Here is a 23159-nt window from a genome sequence, read left to right as displayed (position 1 = left end):
TATGCTTGCAAGTATAGAGTAAGTTTAAAATTCCTCAGAAAACCCCAACAAATTCAAAGAGGCACAATTATATATCAAAATCATTTTGCCTTGGTCTGGTGGCTTAGTTGGTTGGAACGTCGTTCAATACCACTAGAAAAGGTTGCGGGTTCAATCCCCAGATGGGGCACTTACAGGAGGCAACCGATCAACGCTTCTCGCTCAAATCGATGTTTCTCTTTCTCTTTCTCTCTCTCTCTCTCTCTCTCTCTCTCTCTCTCTCTCTCTCTCCCCCCCTCTTCCTCTCTCCTTCAAATCAATAAAAACATATCCTCAGGTGAAGATTTTAAAAATAAATCTTTTCAATTCTCTTTACACTGATACTGTGACTAAAGGAGTCATGTATTGTGGCCCCATGGCCAGAAGTGTAAATTTAGCTATTTGACAGAAGAATTAGCTTGCTATGATACATTAAATGATTGTTCTTACCAATAAAACTTAGGATTCAAAAACCATTTTGTAAAAACACTATATAGATTAGACTATCACAATCCTCTGGTTCAGTGACAAGCTTTATTAACAGTTTCAAAATTAGTAAAAGTCGAAAATTTGGACTGATTTGTGTCACTAAATGGTCTTCACTATTGTTCACAGAATAAAGCCCTTAATTGATTAATGATCTCAGGGTGTCTATCGCCATCTAGTGAACAATCACTTCAATTACCACACCAGTCACTTGACAACTGAGTCGGTTTTTTAGGTTCAAAATATATGTCCACTTTATTGATTAAGTATTACATATGTGTCCTTATTCCCCCATTGCCCCCCACCCCCTGGTATCTGTGTCCATTGGTTATGATCAATAAAGAAAGAAAGAAAATAAATAAATAAATAAAATATATGTATATACAGTATGTCCACTGAGTGCTTTGTCTCTCTATATATACATTGAGAATACACATAAATACAGATGGTATTTACAGAGATTAACTTTTGAGTATCTGTAAACTAAGTTTCTACATTACTTCTCTGGAAACCTCGATTTCTTTCTTTCTTTCTTTCTTTAAATAACTTAAATGCTGTGAGGTCCCTCACACAATTCCTTAACCATTAACTAAATCCTCTACCACCAAGCAATTAAAAATCATAGAAGAGTTTAAAGTGTGAAATATCACACTTGGGAAAAGACAATATTGATGTCCATTTGACACAACTGTTAGCATTTTTATTATAAACCTGTTTTTAAGAGTACAATCAGTAATTACTCCTAATACTCTAGCAGCCATAATACATTTGATTACAGAAATTATTAGGTCACCAGAGCCAAAGCTGCATGATTCTGACAAAACTAAGCACACACCAAATAGATTAAAAATAAAAAGGGAGTGACATTTCAAGGCCTCCGCAGACTGTGTGTTAATCCATATTCAAATGCAAAATTTTATAATCTTTTCAGATGACATGCTACCAGGTGTCACTCTCATTAATTTCCACTTGAACCTTAATCTAATTTATCCTACCGGGACTTTAAAAGGAAACAACTTATAGGCTCTTTAAGTTACTATATTAATTTTGTCCCTCTATCTTATTACAAAAAAGACCAGTTTGAAAAAGTTACAAGGTATTCCAAAATCTCAGCTAACTGACTCTTATTTTACACATCATTCTCCCTACTTCTCTAATAATCAAGAGATGCTTGAACTCACAAAGGCCTAATAGCATATACAGAAAATGCTAGTAAACCCAAAGACAGATTATCACCTAGAACAGTGGTTCTCAACCTTCCTAATGCCGCTACCCTTAATACAATTCCTCATGTTGTGGTGACCCCCAATTTCATTGTTACAAATTGAACATAATTAAAGCATAGTGATTAATCACAAAAACAACATATAATATGTGTTTTCCGATGGTCTTAGGCGACCCCCAAAGGGGTCGCGATCCACAGGTTGAGAACTGCTGACCTAGAATATTTCATTCTGCCAGTGCTGATAATTATCACCAACGTTGTAACAATCCTTTTTATTTTAGGAAATAATCTCTGTAAGTTGCTTTGAATCTTCTTCTAGAATAAGATTTCCAGAGAGCAACTATATCACTATCATTTCTCATTAACCTCACATTACTTTAAAGGTCCACTTTCCAGTTTTTATTATTTGTGGCAAGGAGCAAAGGGGAAAGTAGAAACCAAGAATTTAAATCGCATATACTTATTTCAAGATTTATCTGAAATTCTTTGTTTTTTCAGTGGGGAAAGCAGGTTTTTTTATAGTTCATTTATTAAGATTTGTTATTGTTATATTTTATACAACAGAAAAATAAAAACTGAGTTTAAACTCCCTATTAAAAATACACCTAAATGAAAATACTGCCCTTAAAGTACAGTGGATTAAGGGAGCGGGGTAGATCACTGGACAAATTTGGGGCTTATCATTATCAACAGTGCCCTTTTAAGCTTGTGGATTTCTGATCCAATGCAGAAAATGTAACAACAGGGATTTCCCACCAGCAAGAGGCACTCTCCAAGGGAGTAAATTGTCAACTATTGCCTCTTGTGAGAAACTTAAGAGTAACCTTGATCCAATCTCAATACTCAACCCATGTATTATCACCCAGTTGGGGCATAGTGAGTGCATTTCCTAATACAAAAATAAGATTGTATTCTAGCAGAAGCCACTGGATACATATACAGAAATAAAATTTAAATAATTTTAAAATAAACTTAGCCTAAGAAATTGAAACATCCTTCCTTCACTTCAACTAGCCCCTAAAACACTTAAATCTTCTCATGTAAAAAAGACCCGTGTCTTGAAATGAGTACCAAAAAAGATGACCTTCCAGGAATAAGAGGTAGAATATAAAGCAGAAGCACAGTTATGAAAGACACCCTGAGATGGGGCAGAAAACCCTAATGACATAAAAGCCTTACAGTCAGGAAGATAGAGATTCCAATTCAAAATAGTTACTTATTAGGCTGCACCTCTTTTTTTTTTTTTTAAATATATTTTATTGATTTTTTACAGAGAGGAAGGGAGAGAGATAGAGAGTTAGAAACATCGATGAGCTGCCTCCTGCACATCTCCTACTGGGGATGTGCCCACAACCCAGGTACATGCCCTTGACCGGAATCGAACCCAGGACCCTTCAGTCCGCAGGCCGATGCTCTATCCACTGAGCCAAACCGGTTTCGGCAGGCTGCACCTCTTTGAGTTGATCTTTCTCGTCTGCAAAATGGAAACATTATTATCTGTATTCAATGGATTCTTGTGGGTTTTAATGAAATAATGCATCCAAAAACTCACATGTTGCTGGTGTCCAATACATGTTTTGCCCTTCCTCCCTGGGCCCTAAGCCAAGTCTCTGATATAGGACTGTCAACACAAGAGCAGCCCTGAACATCCTGTTTGTTTCATACCATCTAGATCTGTGCTACCCACCATAACAGCCACTGGCACATGTGGCTATTTAAAGTTAAATTTATTATAATTATAATGAAATAAAACTCAAAATTCAGTTCTTCAGCTAGGTGGCACTAGCCGAAGGTAAGTGCTCACTAGCCACTGTGGCTGGCAACTATTGCATTGCATAGTGCAGATGGAGAACATTTTTATCATCTCAAAGTTCTATTGAACAGTGCTGGTCTAGACTCTTAAGCAGGGTAGGCAAACTTTTTTTTTTCTGAAAAGGGCCAGAGGGCTCAGTGGATAGGATAGAACATCGGCCTGTGCACCCAAAGGTCACAGGTTCAATTCCAGTCAAGGGTACGGTCAAGGGCAGGTACCTAGGTTGCAGGTTTGATAGGGGTGAGTGTGGGAGACAACCAATCGATGTATCTCTCTCACATCAATGTTTCTCTCTCTCTCTCCTCCCTTCCTCCCTTCCACTTTCTCTAAAAATCAATGGAAAAAAATATCCTCAGGTGAGGTTAACAAAAAATAAAAATAAAAAAGGAGCCAGAAAGTAAATATCTTTGGCTTTGTGGGCCTTGTAAGTCTCTATCTTGACTACTCAACTCTGCTGATGTAACACAAAAGCAGCCATAGACAGTACATAAACGAATGAGCATGGCTCATCCAATAAAACTTGTTTGTTACAAAATTAGATGGCAAGCTGGATTTGGGCCATGGGCCGTAGTTTCCCAACCCCTACTCTAGAGTATTCTGATTCCAGAATCCCAACACAAGCCTTCTGTCCATAGCAACTAAGTACCTTCTTAAGACTGATAGTCTTAAATTCACTGACTGGAATCAATAGTTTACTACAGTTAAAAGGAATTAATACTTAATGTAACTATTCTTTTGCAAATAAAGAAAAACCCATTCACTCAGTGCTAACGCAGATGGAGCTTATAGTTTCTACACAGTGAAAGTACCTCAAATCTCTTTGTTATCTGGCCCATCTTTCTAAAGCCAATAAATCTCTGCCAGAGGGGATGGGGGTTGGGAGACTGGATGAAAAGTGAAGGGATTAAGCAAAAACAAAAACAAAAAAACATATGTGTATATAACACAGAGACATAGACAACAGTGTGGTGATAGCCAGAGGGAAAGGGGGATGAGGGCTAGGTGGCGATGGGCAAGGAGGGGAAAAATGGGGACAGAAAAATACTTTGCTTGAGGCTATGGGCGCACGATACAGTGTACAGGTGATGTTTTATTGAGTTGTACACTTGAAACCTGTATGGTTTTGCAAACCAATGTCATCCCAATAAATTCAAAAAATAAAATAAAGCCAATAACTCTCAATCTATAACTTGAGTCTTGATATATTCTTGGAATGCTGGAATTCTATATCCAACTGACTACTTACTTAATATGCCTAGAGATCTTTATAAATCTCAAAGGTAACACAGCCAAGACAGAACTCTTAATCCCTCTCCCCTAGATTACTCCATCTTAGGAAATGGGTCCACTAGCTAACCAGCTAGAAGACAAAAACGAAGGCATCCTCCTTGATCTCTTCCTTTCCCCTACACGCTGAGCTAACACGCCAGAAAAAAACTAGCTCCCTTAGGTCACTTAGGCCTCATTCTTGTTACCTGCTAAAGAAGCCTTCCCTGATCAATCTAAACTAGCCATCTTGACAGCCACCTTATTCTATTACCTGCACAGCATTTACTTCTATCACAGTCTCTTAGTCATTTTTGTATTTATTTATTCACTTATATACAGTCTGTTTTCCCAAACTATCCTCTCCCCATCAAAGTCCCCACCACATGCCCCTTAACACCCCCTGCCCTGGTAGAATGTGAGCCTCAGGATGTAGGGACCTTTTATATCTTGCTCGACACTCTACCCCAGTGCCTAGAACAATGTCTGGCACATAGTAGACATTCAATAAACACACACACACACACACACACACACACACACACACACACACTTAATAGATGAATGAATGGATCCTTACCTAAAAGCCCATCTCTCTCAATTTTGTCCTGAAAAGGGGATACTTGAAGCTGTATAACTAGGTAACAAGCTGGTTCTCCCACATTATTGTATGGTTAAAAATACTCTTAAAGTCAAAAGAAGATTAAAAAAAACTCTCCTTTTTAGAGATGTGATATTACACTATTTACCTCCCTTCCTTTGTATGTCACCAAAGCAGCCAGTGGTTTGGCGTAAAATCTGCTGTAGCAAAATCCCAGGCAGCCGTACATACTGTTTGCTGTGAGCTTCAAAGCCTTCTGTCGAATGTCATACTGCAGGTCACACAAGAACAAAAGACAAACAATAATATTGGCAAATGCTTAAGCATTACATTAGATGTCTTTCTAAATGACCAGTGAGGAGAAACCCTCAATATCCCTGGAAAAAAAAGAACTCTTAACACATCCAACCTGTCCTCTCAGAGACCCCAAAACTGAAGTGAGAAGGATCTTCCCCAGATACAGCTTTGCAGATAGAAGTACCTTCCATTTTGAGGCGCTCTAGTGGTTTTTTGAATGGTTTCCTACCCACAAATGTAAAATAGGCACGTGCATTTGCCCACAGCATCATGTTTAAATCACTCTCAGATCATCAATTTCTAAAAGCTGAGACTGTCACTCAGATGTCTCTTAGTTGAAAAGTTATACCTGAAGAACAAGGTCTGGATTTAAATCTTGCTGCTTCATTAGCTGTTTGACTTGTTTTCTCCGCTCTACCAGTTTCCGGATCTCTCTGGGCAAAATGCCCATTTCTAAGCTTGGATCTGGCAGCTCGGGGATCTGTTCTTGTTCTTCATCCTGATGAACACACAACAGAAATTTCAGACAAATCAACTTTCATTAAATACATTTCTAAAACATTTTGTGGGAGCTTTACCCCTTGATCACATGTGGAAAAAGTCTTTCTTATATTGTACAGTAAGGGTCAATAATGCATGGGTGGTAAAGAAAGAGCTGAGAGGGTTGCAGCAGAACAAGTCAATACTGCCCAGTACCTCCCACCCCTCTAGACATTGATACAGTAGATATCTTTAAAGGGGTGAATTTTTACACATGCTCCTCTCCTTTCTTCAACAAGATTGGGGAGAAACAAGTTTGGGGAAATTGTTTTTAAAATAAAACAATAAAAGAGATTCCTAGGATTAAAAAAAAACAAACAGCAATGAAACTACTGTTTTAAGTCATGTATACTACCAAACAAAATGCTATAAAATTTTTAAAACTATGGAAAATCATAGCAAATACTATAAATGTTTTAGACACAAAAATAAAGGTCTAAATACTAAATCAGCAAATTTCTTTCAAGAATTTGGAACGCATATTTAAATAGGTCATGAAATTACTAAAAATTAATACATACATGGGTGGTCAAAAGTAGTTTTACAGTAGTAAGTACGAGAAACACAGTTTATTCTTGTATTAATTACTGTATTATTTTCCATACGAACTGTAAGCCTACTTTTTCCCACCCTGTATATATTCCTTAGCATATATGTAGTACCTTTTATCTATAAATTGCTTTGCAATCAGTAAAAGAATAGCAACATTCTAGAAAAGCAACCAGTAGTCTTCTTATATTATAATTTATAGCAAAAAAAGCAGGGAAAGCATTAAACCATTTCTCTCAGACTTCCATTAATTCCGTTAATAGACTGCAAAGAAAAGCCAGGCAAATTTGCCCTTTCAAAGATTCAGAATTAAAAATAAACCTCTTGGCTTAAAGTATGTCAAGTCGATGCCACTTGATAACCCAGCTTTTACAAAGTATCTAATTTTATAAAGATCAGTATCTTCCAATGAACAATCTTACAATAGTAGCAGGGACTTATTGCTTTCCAATATAGCAAAAGATGGTAAGAAACCTATTAAAGAGATCTTGGTATATATTCCAATCTATGGCGGTCAGATAAAAACTAAACTGAAAGGATTTAGAGTCAGGAAATTTATAATCCACGACCAGCTCTACTGCCACTACCAGTGTGGCACTAGCTGTTCTGAAGACCAAATGACTGACTGTACAGGAAAATGAGAACCTATAAATTGCTACATGTATAGTATTTCATAGATTACCTCTAAGTTCCCTTTTAACTCTGAAATGATTCCATCATATATCCAAAATCCAAAATGGAAAATTCGAATAAAACGGGGTAGGGGGAGAGTGCTAGATAATGAAAATTATCACAATGCTGACACAGTTGCAGGTAATGCAGCTACTACCTTTTGGGGATGTCTACCTAATACCTTCTCTGTAAAATTATCCTCTAGTCCCATAGAAAGGCCCATTCTTAGTACCCATGTTTGTACTCTGAACCCACTCCTGTGGTCACAACTGATGGGACCAAGAAGGCGAGGCAAGCCTACAAGATTCTCTCTTCTGGGAAGATGGAACAGGGACTGAGAAACAGCTCCCAAGCATGTGGATGGAACTAAAAAGAAATGTAAGTTCAGGAGCTGGAGGGCAAATAGACATCTGCCACATGTACAAAGAAGCAGAGAAAAACAACATACAAGGTAGTATGTTAATTTATATCTTTTACTGCTGGAGAATCAAATCTAACCAATTTCCCTACTGAAAGTTAATAAATTATTAAGCCCTATATAAAACTGTTGACTGAAGGATCACTGGTTAGATTAAAATCCATGTGAAAGAATTAAAAAAAGATTATTTTAAAAGGGCTATTTAGTGAGTAAAATCATTAGGCAATGCTTGCATAGACAAAATTTATAAGATTGAAAATAACAAGTGTTGAAGACGGGGAACAACTCGCATACATAGCTGGTAGGAGTGTAAAATGATACAACTGCTTAGGAAAACAGTATGACAGGTTCTTATCAAATTAAACATATACTTCTCCAACAAACAGCAAATTCACTCCGTAAGTATTGACCCCACAAAAATGAAAGCACAAATCCACAAAAAGATCCATATAAGAATATTCACAGCAGCTTTATTACCAATAGCCAAAAACTGAAGTCAATCCGATGCTAATCTCAGGAGAATAAAATGTGGAATAATTCCTCAGCAGTAGAAAGGAAAGAACCACTGGATGAAGCTCAAAAACATTATGTTGAACAAAAAATCCAGACACAAAAGAGTACATACTGTATCACTCTATTTACATGAATTCTAGAACAAGCACGATTAAACTATGGTGATAGAAGTCAGATCAATGGTAGACATAGGGGGAATGGGACTGACTATGAAAAGGCAAATGTGATATAACAAAACTCATAGATGAAGCTAAAGCAGTGCTTGTAGGAAAATTTATAATTGTGTATATTTATATTACAAGAGACAGTCTGAAATCTATAACCTAAACTTCCACCTTAAGACACTAGACAAAGGGCAAACTAAACCAAAGAAAGCAGAGAAAAGAATAAAGATTACAGCAGAAATGAATGAAATAGAGAATAAAAAAAGCAACAGAAAAATCAAGGAAACCAGAGGTGCTTCTTTGAAAAGACCAATAAAATTAACAAACTTTGGCTATATTGACAAAGAAAAAAAGAACAGTCAAATTACTAAAATCAGAAATAAAAGAGGGAACATCCCTACTGAACTTAAATAAATAGCAATGATTTTAAAAGAATACTATAAACAATTTTATGCCAATAAATTAGATAATCTACATGAAATGGACAAATTCCTAGAAAGACACAAACAACTGAAACTGACTGAAGGGAAAATAGAAAATCTGAAAAGACCTATAACAATAGATTGAATTAGTAATTTAAAAAAAGGGGGGGGGTGGTTAAGACCGGATAATTTTCACTAGTGAATTCTACCAAATATTTAAATAATTAACACAAATCCCTCACAGACAAGTCCAAAATACAGAAAAGGAGGGATTACTTCCCAACCCATTCTATCAGGCCAGTATTAACCTAATACCAAAACCAAAAACATAAGACTACACACCAACAGCCCTTATGAATCCAGACAAAAACTTCTCAACAAAATACTAGTAAATCAAATCCAGCAACATATAAAACAAGATTATACGCCAAGAACAAGTGGGACTTATCCCAGAAATGCAGGTTTGTACAATACCCTTTTGTGATAAAACACTCAATAAACTAGAATGAACTAGGAACAGAAGGGAGCTTCCTCAACCTTGTAAAGGACATCTATGGGAAACCTACGGCTAACATTATACTTAATGATGAAAGATTAGATGCTGTCACCAAAGATCAGGAACAAGATATGGGTGTCTGCTCTTGCACTTCTATTTAACATTGTACTGGAGGTTCTAGTTAGGGGAATTAGGCAAGGAAAAGAAATATAAGGCATCCAAATAGGAAAGAATTAAATGATCTTTATTCACAGATGACATGATCGTATATACAAAAAAATCCTATGGAATCCACAAAACTATTAGAACTAATACATGAGTGCAGCAGTTATTTTTCTATATATTAGCAATGAACAAATCTTGAAATTAAGAAAACAATTTCATTTATAATAGTATCAAAAAGGATAAAATACTTACGAATAAATTTAATTTTAGTAAGTGTAAGACTTATACACTGAAAACTAGAAAACATCATTGAAAGAAATTACATACCTAAATAAATGGAAGATTTAACATACTTAAGACAATACTCCCCAAACTGATCTACAAATCCAATACAATTCCTATCAAAATCCCAGCAGCCATTTTGCATAAGTTGAGATGACTCTAAAACAAAATGTGATATACTTCCATACAATTAAATCATGAGCAATAAGAAGGAATGAAGTACTAATACATGCTACAATATGAATGAATTCTGAAAACAGTATGCTAAGTGAAATAAGCTAGACACAGGTCACATGTGATTCCATTTATATGAAATGTCAAAAATACACAAATCTATAGAAGCAGAAAGAGTAGTGTTTGCCTAGACCTGGGAGAGGTGGAGGTATTAAGGGAAGTTACAAGTAAAAGTTAGGGGGTTTCTTTGAAGAGTAATGAAAATGTCCTAATATTAACTATGGTGAAAGTTATAAATCTGTGAATACACTAACAACCATTAAATTTAGACTTTAAATGACTAAATTGTATATGGTATGTGAATTACATCGCAATAAAGCTGTTAAATAAAAAAGACACAAAACCAGTCTGAGTTTCCTCCTATACAACCCTCCCCTTTTTCTGACCACTAAAAAGGATATAATGTACCTTTTAAGAGGGAAAACTAAATATTTTGGTTCTCTTCTTTAAGTACTACTTTTAATCTCAATTTCAAGAGCCCCCCAGTTGAACACAAACCTCTGTAACCTTTTGTGTCTCTGAAGCAACTCTTTGCACTGTTGTAAAACAAATGTTGAATTCCTGAATGATGGAAGGATATAAACTGTTGAAGTCCAGAAGCAAAATGAACTTATCATAAAAACCTGCAATATAAAAGGCACATTACAAAGTCTTTTCAAAAAGTAGATTTGTCAAAAGATCACATTAGAAGTACTATAATCTGAAGTATATTAGAAACAATATACTATCCAGAGCTGTGAGGTAGACAAAAGGAAAAAAAGAGTCTACTACCATGCTATAAAAATGACTTGGACTAGAGTGAAAACTCAGTTCACAAAAGAGGTCCTCTCTCACCTTGAAACCAGCTACAACCAGCCCTTTCCCCAGAAGTTCCCAACGTACACCATTATGATAGGCAAACACCTCCCCATATCAATTACTTTGACAGGTGTCATATTTATTTTTTTTAAATGTTGTTAAATTCTCCCTCGAGCAAGCATTCCCTCCCATCTCCACCCCAAAAATATTTAGTGATCTCTACAATGAGTGGTTATATACATTTTTTACAATCATACCTTCAAAGAATAAAATGAGCAGCCCACTTACCTGTACACAAACTGTACTAAAATCACACAAGAGATGTATACATGTCAGTAGTGGAACGATCCACCCCTTTTTACTTGCAAAGGGTGAACAGAAAGCTACTATATTTCTCTAGGACACTTACAAAGAGTTTTCTTCACCTTAAGAAGAAACTGAATAAAAGTAAATGTCCATTAATAAGACAATAATAACAACAGCAAACATATTAAAAGCTTACTCTGTGTTGGGCACTATATTAAACAATCACTTTTATTCCTTAAATGTCTGCGTGACAGATATTATTCTTATCTCCATTTTACAGAAGAGAAAACTGAGGCTTTCAGAGGTTCAACAGGAAGCCCAAGATCACAGCCAGAATTCAAGCCCAGATTGATCTAACACTGAAGGACAACTGTACTACTGATCTGTTTTACTACAGCTAATAATTTTAAATGTCTCCTACTCAGAGTTTAAGTTACTTGATAAAATTCACATTAATTCCTGCACAACAATGTGAATATACCTAACACCACTCATCTATAAACTGAAAAATGATTAAGATGCTAAAAAAAAAGACACTTTCTACTCTGTGTACCACAAAACATCTTTACATTCAGAACAGGGAAAAGCTATTATCCTATTAAAGTTCAATTTGGTGGTTACTGTCTATACTTTCTTTAATTTTGCTGTCCAATATAATGTTATTATGAGACCTATTTGAAAACCTACAAAATATGATTCATGTCTTTTAGTTTCTCAAGCCTCACTCTGCATAAAGAAATTGCTTAACACCAGGGCAAGCCAGCCCACTGCTCAGCCTTACCAACTTTAGGGTCCAATACCAAGCCTCCAGCATAAGCTGCTTTCTTCCGTCCTTTCTTGTATTTATTGACATCTCCATCAATGTCTTCATCTTCATCTCCCTAATATCAAATGGAAAGATAACTTCACCAGCCAGCAACTAATTAACTAATTAAGAAGTTTTATGACTCCCTCCTTTTCCAAATGCAGTATACAGTTTTAACAAACATTCTGTAGTTTTAGTGGTAGGGCCACAGTTATTGAAACATACTCATGAATCCAAATGAATGCCAAGCATGGTAGTTACCAAAACAAATGCTTTCTCTCTGAGCTAATAAGTGTGCAAATTTGACTTTAAAATAGTTCTGAATTCATAGAACTTCACTTTTTTAAAATCAATAGATACTAGAAAAATAACTCTTGATATTATGTAAAAGTTGGGATTGTAGAAGAGTCTCCTTAAATTCATTACTCTAATATTCATGATATAAAAATAGAAAATTACTTCATATAGATATTACCATTATTCTAAACGTTAATATGGACACCTTAAAATAAGTATGTCCATATACTAAAAATTTATTCCCAAGTAGTTTGTTAATGGCCAACATTCAATGCTGCTCAGCAGAAGTCAAATTTCTCTAAGTCAATATTCCCTATACCAATTTTGATAATGTACATAAAATAAGAAAATACCTGAATCATTTTAATATTAAATTCCCATTCTGAATCAATTCTATCCGTGCCAATAAAATAGTAGCTAACTTTGGAAGCCACTTTAGAAACCTGATTGTGGTGATCTTGATGTCACTAGTACGTATAATGCAACACAAAAATAAAGGCTCACGGGTTTAAGAAAATAAAAGATTTAACTGGCATGTAGCTTTGTGTAGGGCTAAGTAAGGTGCCAAAACACTTTCTATGTACAGTCACGTGTCAGAGAGGCCTAATGCCTCCCTCAAAGAACTTCCTATTTCATAATTTTATCTGTACAGAGAAGAGTGGAAAAGGAAATGACCACACAAACACAACAGAACAAACTTGACTCAGTTTCTACAGTATACAGGGATTATTTTGGAAGCAGATGTTATCACAGCAAAAAAAGCTATATAGGTAATAAAAGGGGGTGATAAGAAAAGGCAAAATGCTATATAATTTTAGACCCACCAGTTTTTGCTGAGGCTTCCTGAAAATCTGCTTGTCAGGCACAATATAGTTGTTTTCATAAAATGCGTGAAGCAACAAGAACTCATTACGCTCAGCTCGTCCACCCATCAGCGTCCTAGACTATTAAACAGAATTTCTCTTTTAAATTTGAGCTCAAAATCACAACAAATAAGAGCAACTTTGACCTGGTAAATTTAATCATAGCACCTCCTTCAAAATCATTCCTCATAACAAGGGCTATTTTTTAAAGGTACTAAATTATTCCTAGCATTTTCTTTAAGCATTATAGTTAAAAGGAGACAAAAAGCTTAAAATACTGACAACTTAGGCTATTTCTTTACTTCCTAGTGGGCCATTCCACAAATGAGACACAGCCAGATGTTAGAGATGATCTTATGTTCACCCAAATTTCAACATACTGCACCTGGTTTTCCTCCCCTTCTCCCAACCAGTTCTTCATTTTACAAAAGAAGCCCAGCTTTCAGAATACAAGTCACTCATTTTATAAGTATGCATTTAGACTCATTATCATATAACAACTACCCCAAGCAAACACTGAATCCAACAGGAAATGCTTTTTCCCCCTCCAAGTTAAATTTACCATAATGTTCCCAGCGATGTTAGTGATCTGCAATGCTAATGGAAGAACATTTAGCTCACACAAGATCTGCAAAATGAACCTGGCATCTTTCCAGGTGTGTTCCAACAGGTACAACAGATGAGAAGGTTCACTGTACAGAAAAGTGAGAATGAAACAGAATCAAGTAATTAAATGAAACAATGACTATAATCAGAACTTCATAAAATATTATAAAAATCTTTGGTATAAGTAACCAGAGCAACGGCACTTTGGCTTTGAAAATAATTTAAAATAAGGTCGGTATAAAACTAGGAATTCATGCATACCATCAATCCCAATGCCCTTCTCAAAACACAAAAAATCCCACAAAAATAAAGTGAAGTTCTGTATACAACCTGGAAACTACCTGAAACCTTTCATTCATTCCATCTAATAAGTATGTCTCGCATGCCTACTATGTGCCAGGTATCCTGTCCTCAATGGGCTTGTATCCTCATAGGGGAGACAAAGTATAAATAACAAATTAAATATATGTATGGTATGTTATGTAATGCTAAGTTAAAGCGTGAAAAAAAAATGAAAGGGAATATTAAGTGTCAGGAGCAGAGACTGAATTTTCAGCTAGGGAACCGGGAAAGAGTTCACTGAGAATAACTGGGTATCTGAGGGAAGAGCATTCCAGGCAGACAGAACAGCACATTCAAAGGCCCCGAGTTAAGTGTAAATATGGTAGTTCTAGGACCAGGATGGAGACCAATGGCTGGAACAGAGAAAAAGATGTAGAGAACAGAAGACAAGGGCAGAGTTAATGGCAGAGAGACACAGTACATAGGACAGCGGTTCTCAACCTGTGGGTCGCGACCCCTTTGGCGGTCGAACAACCCTTTCACAGGGGTTGCCTAAGACCATCCTGCATATCAGATATTTACATTACGATTCATAACAGTAGCAACATTACAGTTATGAAGTAGCAACGAAAATCATTTTATGGTTGGGTCACAACATGAGGAACTGTATTTAAAGGGCCAGAAAGTTGAGAACCACTGACATAGGACCTTGTAAGTCAACATAAGGACTTTGGTTTTTACTCTGAATGAAACAGAAAGCCACTGGAAGATTCTGAGCAGAGCGCCATATCTGACTTAACTTTAGCAGGATAATCTAGTTCTGGGGTTGAGAATAGAAAGCAAGGGGTCAAGAGCAAAACCAAGTAGGCCAGTGAGAAGGCTAATATAAGACCTAGTCATCCAGAGGAAAGAGGTTGGTAGTTTGGACCAGGGTGAGTCCAATGGAATGGAAAAGAAGTGATCAGATCTAGACATATTTTGAAGATAGAGCTGTCAGGATTTCCTGAAAGACTGAATGTGCACGTCAGAGATAAGAATCATGACTACCTCAGAGGTTTGGGGCTGAGGACAACTTAAGTTTCCAGCAGCACCGGAAAAATAAAGAGTTACCATTACTAAAGAAAAGACTACAAGAGAAACCTAGGGGAGAAGATCAGGAGCTCAAGTTAAGTTGGAGGTTCATAATAGACACTAAGTAGAACAGGCAGGTGACTACATGAGTCTGGACTTCAGGGGAAAGTCTAAGCTGAAGAAATGTCAGTGGGAGGCATCAGTACCCACATGGTATTGAACTCTCTGAGACTTGATGAGATCACCTGGAAAAGAAGCACAGTCAGAAAGGGAAGCAGTCCAAGGACTCAGGAAGAATGGGCAGAAAACAAGTGGCCAGAGGGGTAGAAGAAACCTTATTTAAGAAATAATCAAGCACAAAGTTCCAGTTACACAAAATGAATAAGCTCTGGAAATCTAATGTACAGCAATGTGATTACAGTTAACAATATTGTATCATATACTTAAAATTTGCTAAGAGGTTACATCTTAAATGGTCTTACCACACAAAAAAAATTGTAAGGTGATAAGCTAATTAGCTTGAATGTGTGATGATTATTTCATACTGTATATATATATCAAACATCAAGTTGCATACCTTAAATATACACATTTTATGTCAATTTTACCTCAATAAAGCTGGAAGAAATAATCGAGCAATCTCTCTAAATAACTTAATGATTTCTCAGTTTTTATATTTCTAAAATATTTACACTAATTAATGAATTAAGGATGAAAACATAAAGATCACATTAATTTCCAAACTGCTCTTAGGAAACATCAAGAAGGTGTTAAGTGAGGGAGATAGAGATAAACTGATCAAAGTAGAATAATTCAAAAGGCAAAATGGTTCAAATTATTATTGAAGTAAAGGAGATGGTGGTGTTGACAGGAAGACAATGTTCCTCTCCATAGCACCACACGCTCCTAAGAATGGTACTGGTGTCTTTCTTTTGCTAATTTCAAGACAAATGCAATTCTGAAGCATCCAAGATCATACCTGTACATATTTCGCATATTTTCCACGGGGATTACAACCCTTTCAGTTTTCAGAATCTGTTGAACAAGTTCAGACAAATGGTAGCTTTTACAACGAATTAATTCTTTTGCCGAAATTTCCACATCACAGATCATTCGGCCACAGGTAGCATTTCTTTCACCAAATCCACTCCTGCCCTACAAGGGAAAGACAAAAAGAAAATAGCATGGAAAAGCAGGCACTGAGAGAGAACATTTTGTGCTAACTTATTTGAGGGTAGCCCAAAAATTCCAATAATGAAACTCTCATTCTTCCATTCATCCAGTCATTAAGTTAAGTCGGCTCGCGTGAATTGCGCGTACTCCGCGGGAGCCGTCTTTAACTCGGTTCATATAGATTTGCGGTGGAGTGCGGGAAACGTGTAAACTCGGGCCGATTGTAACTGCGTATTACCAAATATTTGTTTGTAATCCACCCTTTTGGTGGATGGAACAAAACCAAAAGACAGAGCCATCTTATATTTTGGCGGGAAATTCACCCGCACTCCAAGTGTTAAATATTTTTGAACAACACTTTTCTAGGTACTCGGATATAGCAGTGAGCAAAAGAGAAAAGAGTCCTGATCTCATTTGAAATATACAATAAAAAATAGGTATCATAAAACAAGAAATTATAGTTTTAGGTGTAACAAGTATATGGAAAAGAGAAAAAGTAGAGCAGGGTGAGGAAAAAAAGGATTTGGCAAAGCTGAATCTTAAATGGGGTTGTCAGGGTAAACCTCGCCAAAAAGATGCTATATAAAGAAAACCTTGAAGAGGGTAACGAGTTAATTTAGGCAAGTGTTCTGATGAATTGTTAATAACCTCTCTATTACCTCAAAGATATGAATAAGGAAAAAAGCAAGAGCAGTGGCTCCAATTCCGATCCTCTGAAGAGCATTATAAAAGGTACAGATTTCTAAGTTCTCTGATGAGACAACATGCCCATTTATTTGGAGACTTTAAGTAAAATAAGATTTCAAGCATTGAGCAGTATCAAGTTCAGGAAACAAAGGCACTTCATACAAAACACCAACATCTCTCTAAGTCAGCGGATCTCAACCTGTGGGTCGCGACCCCTTTGGCGGTCGGACGAACCTTTCACAGGGGTCGCCTAAGACCATCCTGCATATCAGATATTTACATTACGATTCATAACAGTAGCAACATTACAGTTATGAAGTAGCAACGAAAATAATTTTATGGTTGGGTCACAACATGAGGAACTGTATTTAAAGGGCCAGAAGGTTGAGAACCACTGATCTAAGTGAAGCAAGTAGGTAGAATGAAAGTGCATGGGCTTAAAAGAATCAGATAGGCCTATGATTTTGAACAAGTTCTTTACAGCAGGCACTTAGCCCATTGCCGTCTTATACATTCAGTGTCAGCTCCCTCTCATCCTTCCTTCCCATCGCCTCCCTGAATAATCACACTCAATGAATTCTGAACCCTGAAACTCTGCTCTACAGTAGGCTAGTGCTTTGGTACAGCTGAAGTGGAAGTAACATATATGTGCTGTCTCCAGATTCTAACAGCTAATTTAAATAACTAGGCAGTGGAAAAAAAATACAACTAAAAGACAAAACGGACATCATCCAGAACCAAGGAAGGCTGGCTGAGTGGAAATTCTACAACTAGAGGGAAAGAGAAAAGCACACTGAGACTCAGAGGAGGTGCAGAAGTGCAGAGGTACGGAGGCGCACGTGGAAAGGGCTGGCAACTGAGAACGCGGTTGTCTTTTTCAATCTGGAGAGAGTCTCAAGCTCCCGACTGCTCTTAACTCCAGTTCCGGGCGAGTCTCTGGGGACCCAGACTCCTACGGGGAGAAACTGGACTGTCTGGCATCAGTCGGAACTCGAAGGCGGCTTTCTCTCAGAGGTGCCTGCAGCGATTACCGGAGCACTGAGACGTGGGGCCTCTTAGAGTAGGACTGAGGATCAGCCATAGCTGTTTGCTCCACCCTGTTGATTCCCTGAGACCCTGCCCCACCCAAGCTGTGCGCAGAGGCTTTTGCATATGAAAGGCCTGGCCCTCTGCAATCTGAAAATTACCTAACAAACTGCAGCTGGGTCAGAGAGACCCAGAACTTCCAAAAGAAGGCCCAAGGCCCCACAGCAGCTTGCACTGCTTCACAGCTGGGCCTCATCTGGGCACCTCCAAACCCCAAACAAAGAAGAGGAATCTGCAGATCTCTCCATAGCTTCTGCTGGGTAGCCTCAGGAAGAGGCTAAATTAGCACCTCCTTAGAGATCCAAGAGCCAGTGTACCCAGTGGTCAGAGTGGGACCATCCAGATTTAACTCCTCAGATCCATAAAGGACACACTCAGGGGGCAGACTCAGTGAGCACCAAAACCCCACTGAAGCAAGTCTTGCCCCAGAAGGGTGTCTCCAGCACAGAAGTTCTCCCACTGCAGACACAGCTGATTCTCACAGCCAATTGGCCTGGAGGTCAATTCCTCCCAGTGATACCTACAACAATCAAGGCTTAACTACAACAAGACTGTGCACAAAGCCCACAAAGGGGTGCACCAAGAGTGTCCACCTCAGGTAATAGGGGAGGCTGAGCCACTGGGCTCTATAGGACACCTAGCACAGAAAGCAACTCTATCAACACAGGGAAGCATAAAAAATGCGGAGACAAAGAAACAGTCACAAATGACAGAAATGGAGGAAAGCAAACTACTGGATATAGAGTTCAAAACCACACTTATAAGGTTTTTCAAGAATTTTCTAGAAACCGTGATAAGTTTAGTGAAACTCTCAAGAAATCTAGTGAGACCCTCGAGGTTATGAAAAAGGACCAACTAGAAATTAAGCATACACTGACTGAAATAAAGAATATTATACAGAGTTCCAACAGCAGACTAGAGGATTGCAAGAATCAAGTCAAAGATTTGAAATATGAAGAAGCAAAAAAAAAACCAACTGGAAAAACAAAAATAAAAAAGAATCCAAAAATATGAAGATAGTATAAGGAGCCTCTGGGACAACTTCAAGCGTACCAACATCCGAATTATGGGGGTGCCAGAAGAAGAGAGAGCGCAAGATATTGAAAACCTATTTGAAGAAATAATGACAGAAAACTTCCCCTCCCTGGTGAAAGAAATAGACTTACAAGTCCAGGAAGCACAGAGAACCCCAAACAAAAGGAATCCAAAGAGGACCACACCAAGACACATCATAATTAAAATGCCAAGGGCAAAAGACAGAGAATCTTAAAAGCAGCAAGAGAAAAACAGTCAGGTACCTACAAGGGAGTACCCATACGACTGTCAGCTGATTTCTCAACAGAAACCATGCAGGCCAGAAGGGAGTGGCAAGAAATATTCAAAGTGATGAATAGCAAGAACCTACAACCAAGATTACTTTACCCAGCAAAGCTATCATTCAGAATTGAGTCAGATAAAGAGCTTCACAGATAAGAAAAAGCTAAAGGAGTTCATCACCACCAAACCAGTCTTATATGAAATGCTGAAAGGTATCCTTTAAGAAGAGGAAGAAGAAGAAAAAGGTAAAGATACAAATTATGAACAACAAATACACATCTATCAACAAGTGAATCTAAAAATCAAGTGAATAAATAATCTGATGAACAGAATAAACTGGTGAATATAATAGAATCAGGGGCATAGAAAGGGAGTGGACTGACTATTCTCGGGGGGGGGGGGGGGGGGGAAGGGGTGTGGGGGGTGCAGGAAGAGACTGGACAAAAATCTTACACCTATGGATGAGGACAGTGTGGGAGGGGTAAGGGCAGAGGGTGGGGTGGGAACCGGGTGGAGGGGAGCTATGGGGGGAAAAAAGAGGAACAACTGTAATCTGAACAATAAAGATTTAATTTTTTAAAAAAAGAAAATAAAATAAAGAACCAGGCAGTGGCTTTTACCAATAAAATGCTAGATTCAAAGGAAAAGATGTGTAGTACCAAAGTTAAAATGTCATACCACAAGACAGCCAATTCCTAGTCAAAGCATATAAAAAGTCAAATGAAAAAAGCAAGATTTTGAAAATTATTATTACCCCAAGCTTTGGCATATTGGATCGCTTCAGTCGACCTATCTTGGACCAGTGAGGAACTTTGCACACATTAATTCTCTGCAGTAACACTTCCAGTTCAAATCCATAAATATTATGACCCTAGGCAGAAAAAGAAGACAGCCAATAACATATCAAATGCAAATTAGAGGATTTATCTTCATATGCATAGAATTTCTTTGCCCTTTCTTTTTCTGGTCTCTAATTGAAGGCATCATGAGCTTACCTCCGGTTGAGATCCTTTCTTCTTCAGGAACTTATTCATCAGCAGCATTCATTAGCCTTGACATTCACAAGGCTGCTAAGCAGATTGCTGAAATAAACTTTATCTCATCCTAATTGATGCAAGGTTCAGATAATGTCTTTTAATTTGCAGCTCATGCCTCACAGTCTCAGAGGCAAGGGCAAATTTTAATGTCCACACTTTTTACATGATCAGTAAAAGCTATATTCAAACAATTCCATTTTACTTCTTTAAAAATCAAGAACCTGTTTGTGTTGTATAGCATTTACACAGACTTCTAGAAAGCTCAGGAACTGCATCTAGTTTCTTCCTAAAGAACTGAGTTCAAACACTACTGATTTAGACTCTTAAGCAATGTGCAACACAGTAAATAATACCACTCAATAGTTCAAATAAGAAACTTGTAAAAAAAAAAAAAAAGGACACAATACTATACCAAATAAAGAATATCTCAAAAATGTAACCAAATTTTCCATGTCTACGGTGATAATTTCCATCATGTGAATAATATGGTTCACTGCCTATTCTTATTAAAAAACTAGATGAAGTTTAAAATAAATGAGGTCAATAGATTAGTTATTAATTTTAATTAAAAATATATACTGCTATATACTTATAGCAATTTTGTCTATTAAGACACCCAAAGGACGTGAGGATGTCTCATTTCCAAATTATCCTGCCTGGAATTAGGGACTCAAACCCATGTCGGTATTCTCTCTTACATCAGTTTGGATTTCTCAATCACAGACTTGACTCTAATACCCTATGGCAGCCCAGCTACCCTAGGCACCATGGCATCTCTTGGGGCCCAAGAGAGAGACTGCTAGTGAAGACTGAGTGAGGGTCTAGTGCTAAGCCAGAGAAGCACAGTAGGGCACTGTGAACAGAATCTTCCTGACACTTTCAAGATGGGTCCTAAAACACCATAAGGGAAGTGGGTGGAGAGACCCTGGTAACCTATAGACTCTCGGTACTTTGGCTACACCTTGTTGGGAAAGGTGTCCAAGACTAAAATGAATGCAGAGAAATATATGGCGAACATGTTTGCAAGGCTTCCTTCCATGTAATCATATTACCAATAGCACATTTAAAATATAAGCATTTATATCCTACTTCCCTCCCAAATTCAGAAAAAAAGACAAAAGGAAGGACTCCTATCAAGGAGCCAACAAACTAAGGAAGATCAGAAGGAACATAAAATAAAATGTTGCTTTATGATTCTTAAGAATTGGGGCAAATGTGACAGCGTGGATGGACCAAGAGGGTATTATGCTCAGTGAAATAAGCCAGTGAGAAAAAGACAAATAACATATGCTTTCACTTACATGTGGAATCTAAAGAACAAAATAAACAAACAAGCAAACTTGAAAGAGACACATAAACACAGAGAGCAAATTGGTGGCTGCCAGAGGGGAGAGGGTTGGGCAACTGAGTGAAAGAAGTTGAAGGGATTAAGAAGTACATATTGGTAGTAGTTACAAAATCGTCACGGGGATGTAAGTAAAGTGTAGGAAATATAGTCAATAATATTGTAATAACTATGTATGGTGCCAGGTGGGTACGGGAACTATCAAGGGGGACACTATGCAAAGTATTTGATTGTCTAACTACTTAGCTGTACACCTGAAACCAATAAAAAATGAACATTGAAAGTTAAAAAAATTAAAGAAAAGAATTGGGGCAAAGATAACTCAATGACTTATTACCTCTTGCTACCTCATGGGAGCATACCCAGTCATCAAGAGAAAAAATGATCCCTGGCCATGAGCTCTCAAAGAAATATATCAAAGAGGTCCACTGAGCTCATAAACTTCAAATACTTACACTTCAGGGATTGGCACCAAACCAAGTGAATTAACTCCTGTGGTCGCTATACAGCTGGACCACTATGCCAAAATTCTGGAGATACCAACAGTTGACCCAAGTTTATTAACTTACAGGCTGGTGGTCTCTAAGTGCAACCAGATTAGCATAAACTTCTATAATAATTCATAAGTTGCCTTTCTATTACAGGAAAAATACTATCTTGTAGTGGGCTGGGATATTCCCCCCTTTCTGTTAGCAGCAAGTACAGCAATTCCCTCCAATCTATAGGGTTCTTTCACTCTGAAATGATTCTTTGCTGCTCAAAAAAAAATGCCAATCAAATCAAACTAAAATAACTAAGGAATGAAGAGCTTCCCTATGAAATGATCAAACAACTACTTACCACAATGATATCAGGATCAATTTTGTGAACTTTTGCAAGGAAAAACCCTAGCAGTGTTCTCTCAGTTGCAGCAATTTCAACCTTCACTTTCTGTTAGATAAAAAACAAACAAACCAGTCAGTCTTTACTCTCAAGTACTATATCTTGCTTCCATGCTCAGGCAGGGTAAGATTTCTTAGGGTTAAAAGAAACTACCCAGCTCAAAACTAAATGCAGCAATAAAATTCCTGATTATAGGTTTTGCCTTAATTGCATAAAGTCTCTGAGGAGCTTATACTGGTAATAAGAGTGTGAATGAAAAAAAAATTTTAAGTGTTAAGCATTATCAAGTGCAGAGATGTCCCTCCACAGGGACACACTTGTCATCTGGACACATTTTATAGCACATGAATCAGACTACCAACTTTCTTAGACTTCACTGTTTATGTATTTACCACACAAAGAAGTTTCAAGGACTGTATAAACTAATATCAAATAGTGGTGTA

General features: G+C 37.3%; 1 protein-coding gene and 1 non-coding gene across 4 annotated transcripts in view; both read right to left on the bottom strand.

Annotated features, from left to right (window-relative positions):
• The window catches only part of POLA1 (DNA polymerase alpha 1, catalytic subunit), a 311022-nt gene that overhangs the window by 253287 nt on the left and 34576 nt on the right, over window positions 1–23159 (bottom strand). For all 3 annotated transcript variants that reach the window (XM_006085647.3, XM_023751338.1, XM_023751339.1), the window contains 9 exons: window positions 22675–22764; window positions 20207–20323; window positions 16169–16344; window positions 13793–13922; window positions 13192–13311; window positions 12047–12146; window positions 10660–10784; window positions 6056–6205; window positions 5558–5680 (listed from right to left, as the gene is read on the bottom strand). In XM_006085647.3, coding sequence (XP_006085709.1) covers window positions 5558–5680; window positions 6056–6205; window positions 10660–10784; window positions 12047–12146; window positions 13192–13311; window positions 13793–13922; window positions 16169–16344; window positions 20207–20323; window positions 22675–22764 — 1131 coding nt within the window. The remainder of the gene's footprint in view (window positions 1–5557; window positions 5681–6055; window positions 6206–10659; window positions 10785–12046; window positions 12147–13191; window positions 13312–13792; window positions 13923–16168; window positions 16345–20206; window positions 20324–22674; window positions 22765–23159) is intronic.
• LOC111825305 lies at window positions 11287–11417 on the bottom strand. The gene has a single exon (XR_002828477.1).

The sequence above is a fragment of the Myotis lucifugus genome, unplaced genomic scaffold, assembly GCF_000147115.1.
Source record: "Myotis lucifugus unplaced genomic scaffold, Myoluc2.0 scaffold_20, whole genome shotgun sequence".
Classification (NCBI taxonomy): domain Eukaryota; kingdom Metazoa; phylum Chordata; class Mammalia; order Chiroptera; family Vespertilionidae; genus Myotis; species Myotis lucifugus.
The sequence above is the reverse complement of the archived record's forward strand: the minus strand, read 5'-3'. Positions and strand labels throughout refer to the sequence as shown.